The sequence below is a fragment of the Phoca vitulina genome, unplaced genomic scaffold (assembly GCF_004348235.1).
Source record: "Phoca vitulina isolate PV1807 unplaced genomic scaffold, GSC_HSeal_1.0 scaffold91, whole genome shotgun sequence".
Lineage (NCBI taxonomy): Eukaryota > Metazoa > Chordata > Mammalia > Carnivora > Phocidae > Phoca > Phoca vitulina.
In genome coordinates, this window is record NW_022589794.1 from 2,833,112 (window position 1) to 2,843,809 (window position 10,698).

The 10,698-nt window shown below is 55.0% G+C and overlaps 1 protein-coding gene across 1 annotated transcript in view; it reads right to left on the bottom strand.

Annotated features, from left to right (window-relative positions):
- The window catches only part of POLE (DNA polymerase epsilon, catalytic subunit), a 47,561-nt gene that overhangs the window by 4,674 nt on the left and 32,189 nt on the right, over positions 1-10,698 (bottom strand). The window contains exons 33-45 of the mRNA XM_032396373.1: positions 9,260-9,400; positions 8,916-9,069; positions 8,734-8,840; positions 8,424-8,600; positions 8,121-8,344; positions 7,784-8,004; positions 7,279-7,483; positions 6,679-6,852; positions 5,614-5,739; positions 4,104-4,236; positions 2,563-2,737; positions 2,073-2,201; positions 1,764-1,957 (exon numbers count right to left, since the gene is read on the bottom strand). Of these exons, the coding sequence (XP_032252264.1) occupies positions 1,764-1,957; positions 2,073-2,201; positions 2,563-2,737; positions 4,104-4,236; positions 5,614-5,739; positions 6,679-6,852; positions 7,279-7,483; positions 7,784-8,004; positions 8,121-8,344; positions 8,424-8,600; positions 8,734-8,840; positions 8,916-9,069; positions 9,260-9,400 (2,160 nt within the window). The remainder of the gene's footprint in view (positions 1-1,763; positions 1,958-2,072; positions 2,202-2,562; positions 2,738-4,103; positions 4,237-5,613; positions 5,740-6,678; positions 6,853-7,278; positions 7,484-7,783; positions 8,005-8,120; positions 8,345-8,423; positions 8,601-8,733; positions 8,841-8,915; positions 9,070-9,259; positions 9,401-10,698) is intronic.

Genomic DNA, 10,698 nt, shown 5'->3' on the forward strand with positions numbered 1-10,698 from the left:
TGGGCGCCTGGGTGGCTCAGTTGGTTAAGCGACTGCCTTCGGCTCAGGTCATGATCCTGGAGTCCCTGGATCGAGTCCCGCATCGGGCTTCCTGCTCGGTAGGGAGTCTGCTTCTCCCTCTGACCCTCCCCCCTCTCATGTGCTCTCATTCTCTCTCTCTCAAATAAATAAATAAAATCTTTAAAAAAATAAAAAAATAAAAAATAAAACGAAACTTATGTTCACACAAAAACCTATGTAAGAATATTTATAGCAGGGGCGCCTGGGTGGCTCAGTGGGTGAAGCGTCTGCCTTCGGCTCAGGTTGTGGTCCTGGGATCGAGCCCCGTGTTGGGCTCCCTGCTCTCAAGGAAACTGCTTCTCCCTCTCCTCCCTCTCTCTCTCTCAAATAAAATCTTACAAAAAAAAATGTTTATAGCAACCGTATTAAAAATCCAAAAATAAAAACCCAGATGTACTTCAACCACGGCACAACCAAGAGCGTGGTTCTTCTGCACAATGGGCTGCCACTCAGCTGTAGAAAGGAACAAAGCACGGAAACGTGCAACACCCAGGGAGAAGCACAGACCCGTTTTGCTGAGCCAAAGAAGCCAGACCTCAACGGCGACATGACCGTGCATGATCCGTGGTTCCAGGCCAGAGACAGCACAGGGTAGCTGACCCAGGGGGTGCCTGTTTGAACCCTGCTGTCAGGGGCTTCAGCACTCTGTGAACGCTCCAACAACTGCACCCCCCAGAGGGATCCTACTGTGTGTGCATTTCAGGAAGTACAGGGAGGCAGAAGAGATGGGACAGACCAGCGCAGGCCGAGGTGGTGCACTGTTCCCGGGGTGACAGAACGTTCCGCATCCTGACCTGTGCAGAGACGTGACTGTGTGCCTTTGCCGAAACTCACAAGACACACACGAACAATGGGCAGATCTCACTGTAGGTGAGTTACCCCGGAATTAAAAACAGATGTTGACACTGTGAAGTCTACCGCACCGGTCAGACGGCACACTGAACTCCCCCTTCACCGTCAGCAGAGGTCACCTGAGCCTGGAGCACCCTTTCCCTGAAATGCACTAGGCGGGGAGGTAACCTGACGCGCAGCAAAGTGCTCCCTCTGGAAGAGGTGACGCCTGAGTGAGGGCCATCCGGTAACACTATCCCATAGATGACTCGGCCTGCCTCACCCAGAGAGGCATTTAGCAGCGCAGCAAGCTCTCCCCTGCGGCTGCATCTCAGCCTGCTCCTGCGGCAGCTCGTCCCGGGTCCCTCCAGCCACGAGGCTGCGAGCACCCACCGTTTCACTGCTCCGCTCGCGCCTCTCACCAGCACCCCCGGATCCTCCCACCCTTTGCATCCTGACCTTCTCCCTGGGCCAGGCCCTGAGGGTCAACGGGGTCTCACCGGGGGCCCCATCTTCCTCACTGGCCCTGCCCTGCTCCTCCGAGCCCACCTGCCCCTCACTGACTTGTCCTCCCCTCACTGAAGCGCAGGCTTCACAATGACGGGGGTCTGTCCTGTCTCCTCCCCTTCTCACCCCAAATGCCTCCCACAGCGGCTGCTCTGAAGGGGTGGCGAGTGATGACGGAGTGGACAAGCATGTACTCCAGACACCCGTGCCTCCCACGCACACGGGCACGAGCGTGCACACTCCTCACGGACACCCTCCCGCCCCTGCCCCGCGCACGCGGACGAACCACCACCCCTGGACCCCTCTGGGCCCTGCGCACGCTAGTGTGGGCGCCCGTGCCCTGCACGCGGGGGTCGCAGCCTTACCTTGCACACGTACTTGATGAACTCCAGTGCCGGGTTGTTGAGCAGCAGGTGGGAACCCGGGAGCGCCGGAAACATGCTGGACAGCTCGGCCGAGTTCCGCGAGCCCGTGACCTTCTTCTGAATCTTCTGAGTGATGGTGAAGAAGCTCTGCGTGAGCTCATTGGCCACGTAGTCTTGCGAGAAGGTGATCATTCCTGGGAGGGCAGAGACGCAGCTGTGTTCCCCCTGTGCTGCGGCGGGGCGCAGAGGGCAGGCCCGGGGGAACCCGGGAACCCCGGGAACCCCAGGACGCGGAGAGGGCGTGCTCACCAGGAAGGGCGCCGGCCGCCGGGGCGTCCTGCGACAGCTGGCTGGGCCCCCGGCGTCTCACCGGTGTGGCCCCTGGGGCGCTGCGCCGCAGCTCTTCCTTCATGCTGTGGTACACGGCCACGACGTACGCTGGGGGAGAGGGGGCCTTGAGGGTCTGCCCGCTGCCTGGGCGGGACCGCGCTCGGCTGGGGAGATCGGGGGCTGCAGGCCGGACAGGGACACAGGCCGGCCCGCCGCAGACCCAGAGCCGGACTCCCCGCGTGCGCGCACCTTCCGGACGACTGCAGTGGCCGGGCCGGTCCCGAGGGGAGGGGAGGAACGACGAGCGCACACAGCCGCGCCCAGCGGGGAGGCCGAGGCCGCGGGCGGAGGACACTGTGCAAGCAGGACCTCTCTCGGGGGGGCCGGGGCGCCGTTGGCCGCCCTGCGCTGCACGTGCAGCAGGTGGCCCCGTGCACACCTGGGCCGCGGGGCCCGCAGGGCGGCTCACCTGACACGATCATGAGGAAGTAGCTCTGGCACGAGGCTGCCTGTGGCAGGAACTGCACGATGTTCCAGTTGTTCTCCAGCATGTCCTCCACGTCAGGCTCCTGTGCTCCGGCATCCTCCTCCTCCTCCTCCTCCTCCTCCTCCTCCTCCTCTCTGCCCTCTTTGGGGGAGTCTCGCTGTAACAGACACCACCCCAGCTGTCTTTGCCGGAGAAGCACGCACAGAAGGAGGCGAACAGTCGCCCCACACCTGGCCCGCCTGAGCCCTCTGCCCAGTGTGACGCTCATCCCATCATCCCACGTCCCTGGGCCTGAGGAGATCCCCGCAAGGCGGCTCTGAGGATGAGGTCACTTATGTGCAGAAGCACTCCACGTAGGGTGAGGGGGATTTGCCTCTTGTTCTTCCAGAGAACTCCCTTTGAAATTCTTCAACCCCCCTGCTCCCAGGGAGGGGAGATTCACAAGCAGGCGACCTCAGGTCACTAGTTCTCTTGTCTGAATCCCAGACCTTCTGAGATGGTGACGACTCTGTCAGCCCTACTGCAGTTATGTCCTGTGTGACCAGACTCCCCCCTCCGGGGGCTTTCATCTCAGGAACGTGTCCACCCTGGCAACCCCCAAGCCTTCAGAGCAGCAACCACAGCAACTGTCTTCTCTTGATCCAGCTACAAGGCCTACACTTTACTCCCCACTGAGGTCTCCACACACTTCCTACCCCAGCAGGGAGGGCGGCCATCTCCCACCCACTCTTAGTACAGAGGGTGGCCCGTCTCCTGTCCTCTCAGCACCGAGGGCAGGCTGACCTTGTGCACATCACATGCGCTGGCCAAGCATGGCTCCCCTCACCCCACACTCGCCCTCCTTCCCCATCCATCTTGTAACAGACACATGGCTTCACGCCCCCGGGTGCCGCCCATACGCCCATGTGTCACCTATACCCATTCCACTGGCCCGTCCCCTCCACCTTCAAAACCCACCCGAATCCATCTCCCTCACTCCACCCTGCCCTACACCCTCCCCTGGGCCGATGCTAGCCCTGACCGCCTACGGTGTTGTCCACAACATGGGGCCCTAGTGGAAGTCAGGCCCTGACATGTCCCCACTCAGAATCTCTCCATCACTAAAAGCCAAATCTCCAACTCGGCCTTTGGTCCCAAGTGGCCTGGTCTTAGCTGCTCTGTGCTGCACCTGTGACCACCGCCCCAGCCCTGCCCCATCGTCACAGCCGTCTGACACTAGCCCCTGGCCCAGCTCTTCCATCCCTGCTTGCCTGTCCCCTCCTTATGCCTGCACAACCGTCCCATCTAAATCAGCCCCTGCCCCACGGCTGCTCTCTGCCCTTCCCACTGCTGCGGCTGCACGTCCCACACCTGCTCGTCTCCTCTCAGACTCTGTAGGAGCAGGTGCCCTCAGGTGTGCTGGCGGGATGCAGCCTACAGCCATGCCGGGCACTCAGCCCATGACCACCAAATGTGTGCAGAGGGACAAACAGGGACCCCAAAGTCCTTCCAGATTCCAGCATCAGCTCTCCAAGACGCCTTACCTGTCCACAGTGAATATGAGATGGAACGTTTCCTTTGATTCCACCATAGTTGGAGGGATCCATCCAGAGAAGAAATTCCCAGCACCGAGAGAAAGAAATTGTCAAGGAATGGAAGATCTCTTTAGAATGGATGCTAAAAAGAAGCAAAACAGAAATTGCTTAAGTAAAATCAACAGTTTTTCTCTTTTTCTCCACTTTCCTTTTTATTTTCATACCTGCTTATCGTCCACTTACTTAAAAACAAACTTAAGGTGGATTCAGATTACATCACCCCTCACACTTTCTGGAGAACAAGATAAACACAACACTAAGGAGACTTCTGCACCCACCAGGAGAGCGTGGCAGGAACCAGTGCTGGGGGGACTAGAGGAGCGAGAGCTGCGGAAGACCCCGAGACCTCCCCAAGTGTGCCCTAAGCATGCCACAAAGCATGGAGCAAGCGTGTGCAAGACTACAGGAAGCCAGGACAAGGACGACTGAGTCCCTGCTCCCACCACTGTCTGAGAGCCACGTAACTCACGAAGCATCAGGGGCTGTGCTTGCAAGTCTTACTTCAACAGAGGAATAATGAGCTCGACTAAACACAACTCTGGGGGTGCCTGGGTGGCTCAGTCATTAAGGGTCTGCCTTCGGCTCGGGTCATGATCCCAAGGTCCTGGGATTGAGCCCCACATCGGGCTCCCTGCTCCGTGGGAAGCCTGCTTCTCCCTCTCCCACTCCCCCTGCTTGTGTTCCCTCTCTCACTGTCTCTCTGTCAAATAAATAAATAAAATCTTTAAAAAATAAATAAAAAAAAAAAAAACACAGCTCTGATCCTGCCTACAAATCCCAAAAAATGCCCGAAAGGTTCCATTTTTTCCTAATAACAAAGCTCTACAATATTTACAGAAGAACGAAATGCAAAAGCATCCAACAGACAAGGCATTCACACGGATTCACAATTGCTGGCATCTAATCCAGTATCACTAGCTCTGCAAAGAAGCAGAGAAATACAACACGGAATCGGGAGAAAAACCTATCAACTGAATACAAATCAGAGCTGACACAAGTGTTATACTGCGCAGAACAGGACAGTGAAAAGGTTATTAAACCTGAATTCAACGTAATCACAAAGCTAGAACAAAGAACATGTTGAACAGGCTCTAGGACACGTAAGATTCCACCAGGCTTCCAGCCATGGAAACTCCACTGGATGGGATGAATGGCAGACTACACCCTGCAGGAGATGATGAGCAAGTTTAAAGACACGATGAAGGAAATTACCCAAAAAGAAATACAGACAGAAATAAAAAAATCTTTCAAAACAGATGTACCCATGATTTTATACCAGCAAAGATATCTTTCAAAAAAAGAAAGTTAAATAAAGCCTTCTTCGGGATATCCAATGGCAGAAAGAATTCATTATGAACAGATTCGTGCTACAAGCTATTGACAGGAATGTCCCTCAGCAGCAGTTAAATGGTATCAAAGGAGAACATGAGAGGAAGCAGAACTCCAGAACTATGAGCACCTGCTGGTGATGTACTCCACGTAGGCCAGGGCATCTTCAACCCGCCGCTTTCTCGTGCAGAGGACGATGCGGTTGAAGTTGGCATAGATGACAGATGACCCCAGGCGCTTGAACTCGGCGATGAGCCTACAGACCAAGGTTAGAACCACCGGTCACGATGCCACAGAGAAACCACAAGACACCATGAGAAACAAGCTGATATCCTGAACTAAAAAGCTATCCTAAATATGCCTGAAATCCAGAAGTAACAATGAAGGAAGATTTCTGCAAGGCAAAACCCACCATAAACAAAACCAAAGACAACCACAGACAGGAGAAAGCATGCAACTTGTATCACACAAAAATGGCTAACTTTTATGTAGAAAGAATTCCTATAAATCAATGAGGAAAAAATCAACAAAACTACAGAGAAATGGGTAAAGGACATGAAAAGAAAGTTCGAAATCATTTATAATGAGTATTGCAAATTACGAGTACACCCAGATAGCATTTTACTGGGCCAGGCTGGTAGCAGCGTCTGCCGTGTCGGTGGGCTGGGGACACACACTCTCAATCACTGCTGGAGCACATCAGCTGTGCAACTTCCACGGAGAGTGTTCTGTCGCTATCCGTCAGGTTAGCATTTCCTGTCTAGTTACAACATCTATCAAGCCCGCATCAGTGCTGCTTGCTGGAGATCATTCTGCAGATACATTCGCATGACCTTGGGTACAAGGCCGTTCTGGCTTGGTGATCTGCAGCAGCCTAAGTTCTGCAGCAGCCTGAGCGCCCATTAGGACACACACACACATGGGTCTCCAAGGTCCACTCTTAACTAGAGATTAAGAACAGCAAACACAAGGCATGATGACTTGTGCCAAAAGGAGACAGGCTGTACCACACAGCCTAGCTCTGAAGGACGCTGCACAGACTACGAGAGCAGCTAAGCCTTCCCCAGGACCTTTACCGCCACGGACCATCAGCCCAGAAGTGAGCTGCTGATTCCAGAGTGCTGGCTGACCATCTCTCTGGTTTTGGGGACTGAGGGGTCCGCATGGCCTGGAGCAAGCCCCGGGCAGCACTCACTGCAGAAAGAGCTTCTTCATCATGTTGTGGAGTGTGCGGTGCAGAGCAGGGTCATGGAGCAGCGAGGATGGGGACCGCAGCCAGCGGTAAAAGTGCATCACCTGGTTGTCAGCATAGATGTTGTGGTAGTGTGTGATCTCTTTCACCCAGCCCACCACCATGCTCTTCAGGATCCTGGAAGAAAGGTGCAAAGGGTGTCCCCTTTGTTGCCAGCACCAGCTTCCCCTCTGTCACCTCTATCACTGTCCAAACCTCATTGCTGGGCCCTCATCTGCACCCTCAGGCCTCCCTCTGCACTCAACACCTACAGCATGCCTCTGGCCACAGGAAGGAGGCCAGAACACAGTGCCCAGAGGGCAGCAAAGCCCAGCGAACGGAGGAAAGAGCCTGGACCCATATGAGTTTCTGGTTCTGCCGCCCACGGAGAGAAGAAGCCCCAGTGACAGTGTCTTAGCTCTTAGTTTTCCAAAACAAGAGCAGAGGATAACAAAGTTTCTCATGTTCCTTCTAAATCCCAAACACAGCTCTTCTGCCTAGGGAGAGGACGGGACAAAATATAAGGTCAGGGTGATGTTCTCAGGGATGCAGGTTCCCGGGTACCTGAAGGTGCTGGAGCAGAGCGCTGTCTCGTCGTAGCTGGCCAGGGTGCTGGCGGCCTGATTGCCGGTGATCATGTCCTCCAGGGAGGCCTGCTGGATCACATCGAAGCTGATGCCCACGCTGTCGGCCCCTTCCATGTCATTGATATGGTGGGACTGCAGGATGGTGTTGACGGCCAGGTTCTGGATGTCCAGCTCCACGCACACTGCACACAGAGAAACCACTATTTGTGCCACAAAAACCCTCTTGTGTCTGCAGTCCGACTTCAGCAAGTGCGGTCTCAGAAAACGTACTGCTATCCCGGGCAGCCGACAGACGGTCACCGAACAGACTGCAGAGCCCACCCCTGCTCATCCCACAGCCGCAGAGGCTCCTACAGGCTCACTTCCCACACTGGCACAACCAAGCGCTGCGTACCTACCACTCGGCGTTCCCGCCACCACAGAAAGGCAATAAATGGCAGAAACCCCAGCAGGTGGGGACCCCATGTGCCTTGAGCACCCACCCGTGGAGTAGCAGCCTGGATAGTTGATCTCCACACTGGCCTGGTCATCGAACTCCATGACGAGGCGATTGTCATCAGCCTCCTTGCCACCCAGGTCAGGGCGTGAGGTAGGGGACAGCCAGAGCAGGTGGCTGTGGCGCTGGAGGTGGCGGGCTAAGAAGAGGTCGGAGCCAAAGGTGGAGATGTCCTCAGGCAGATTACCAATGGGGATGTGGAAGTACCTGCACGGGGACACGGGGTCAGCCCCAGGACGTGGACGAGCAAATGGGGAAGAGGCCAGCAACAAGCACGATGGCCAGAGGATGGAAATACCGAGAAACCCCTCCATTACGCTCACCTGCTCATCTCGAAGGCCTGTGACAGACAGGTGTCCAGGTTGAGGTAGTGGCGGATCATGCGCCGGGCTCCAAGGCGCTGCCAGTCCAGGACGCCATAGCTGATCTTATCGGCCACGCGGACAGGCACCAGCGGGAACTCCTCCAGGACGGGGACCTCGCCAGCCAGCCTCTTCAGCTCCCAGTTGGACTGAACAGCGATGAGTGTGGGCCCGCGGCGCTCCTCCTGGGCATTAGGGAAGAAAGTAGCTAGGGGGACCCGGGCTGGGGGATGGGCTCGCACACAGAAGCCCCACCACACTCACTTTGTAGGCCAGCAAGAAGCGCTGGATGGCCCTGCAGATGGTCTTCATGTCCGTTTCGGCCCGAACTTCGAAAGTGTGTTTGGGCGGAGGCAGGAGCTCAGGACCCACTTTCTCCATCAGGAGGCTGTGCTCGGCGGAGTACAGAGCACTGAGGCTGGGCATTTGGTTGCTTCGCACCTAGACCAACAGAGGCCACGTCAGCCCTCTCCCCCTGCAGGTGTGGGCGGCAGGGCCCCCCTCCACGGCTCCAGCACAATCACTGCAGGCACTGGGGGGTAAAGGCTTGTCCTGCCCCTTGCCGGGAACTCACGGTGTCCAACACAAACACAGACGCTCTGCGCTGGGAGGGCATGAACAAGCCGAAGAGCGCTCTGTGGCCCTGGGCATGATGATACAGGTAGAGGTGGCGGATGCTCCCTGCAGGACAACACGGCCGTCACCCCGAGGTGTGTGGGAGCCCGGCCAGGTGAGGGGAGCTGGCATGCATCGTACCTGGTTCCAGGTAGCTGAACTGGGCCAGAGAGCGCATCTCCAGGTGCTCGAGAGCGAAGGTTTCTGCCTCCCAGCCTGAAAGATGCCTCATCGGCTGTTTACTGACCACACACACACAGCCCAGCTGCACCAGGGCCCGGAACAGTAACGGGACCTGCGGGGGGAGGCAGACAGGCAGGGTGAGGGCCGCTGCCTGTGTGTCTTCAGCAGACTTGCTGCTGAAACTCACTGCCTTGGAGGGGGGCCCACAGTTGTGCTGCTAGCCTGTCCATCCCATATGGAGTTTTCCCTTCTCTATCCCATCCAGTTGGATCCCTGCTCAGTTGAGCTGGGAAGATAGTTACCTGAGTCTCATACACGCCCTCAATGTCTGGGGCCGACAACTCAGTGTTGATCTCGTTGATGTGCTCCTGGTACATGTCTTCGGGCACCGAGTACTCATAGAGATTGTAGACCATGTTGGAGCGCGGAAGGACGCGGCTGACCTGGTGAAAACAGAGGGATGAACTCATCACATGGCTAAGCTAAGTGGTGATGTCTGTTAAACACGACACACATCACTGGAACAGTCCCACAGCCACCGGGTGAACCCCCTAGAGCCCATCTCTCCTCGTGAATAAAACAAAAAGCTCTGCTGGAACTTTGAGAAGCAGCCTGGGGTTTCTGAGAAGCAGAGGGGCTCTCAGATAGCAAGGGCAGCAGGGGTGCCCAGTTTACTGTCCTGCTATCTACTGGTCTGAGGGAGCCACAGAGTGTGGGGGAATCCTGGGGAGGGGAGCAGGGGAGGGCACTGAACAGGAAAATATCCCCTCAAAAGATGATCTCCTCAGGAGTCCATCAAAATCCTAAAGGAGAACACAGGCAGCAACCTCTTCGACCTCAGCCGCAGCAACTTCTTCCTAGAAACACCGCCAAAGGCAAGGGAAGCAAGGGCAAAAATGAACTATTGGGACTTCATCAAGACAAAAAGCTTTTGCAAAGCAAAGGAAACAGTCAACAAAACCAAAAGACAACTGACAGAATGGGAGAAGATATTTGCAAATGACATATCAGATAAAGGGCTAGTATCCAAAATCTATAAAGAACTCATCAAACTCAACACCAAAAGAACAAAGAATCCAATCAAGAAATGGGCAGAAGACATGAACAGACATTTTTCCAAAGAAGACATCCAAATGGCCAACAGACACATGAAAAAGTGTTCAATATCGCTCGGCATCAGGGAAATCCAAATCAAAACCTCAATGAGATACCACCTCACACCAGTCAGAATGGCTAAAATTAACAAGTCAGGAAATGACAAATGTTGGCGGGGATGCGGAGAAAGGAGGAACCCTCCTACACTGTTGGTGGGAATGCAAGCTGGTGCAGCCACTCTGGAAAACAGTATGGAGGTTCCTCAAAAAGTTGAAAATAGAGCTACCATATGATCCAGCAATTGCACTACTGGGTATTTACCCCAAAGATACAAAAGTAGGGACCCAAAAGGCTACGTGCACCCCGATGTTTATAGCAGCAATGTCCACAATAGCCAAACTGTGGAAAGAGCCAAGATGTCCATCAACAGATGAATGGATAAAGAAGATGTGGTATATATATATATACAATGGAATATTATGCAGCCATCAAAGGGAATAAGATCTTGCCATTTGCAACGACGTGGATGGAACTGGAGGGTATTATGCTGAGCGAAATAAGTCAAACAGAGAAAGACATGTATCATATGACCTCACTGATATGAGGAATTCTTAATCTCAGGAAACAAACTGAGGGTTGCTGGAGT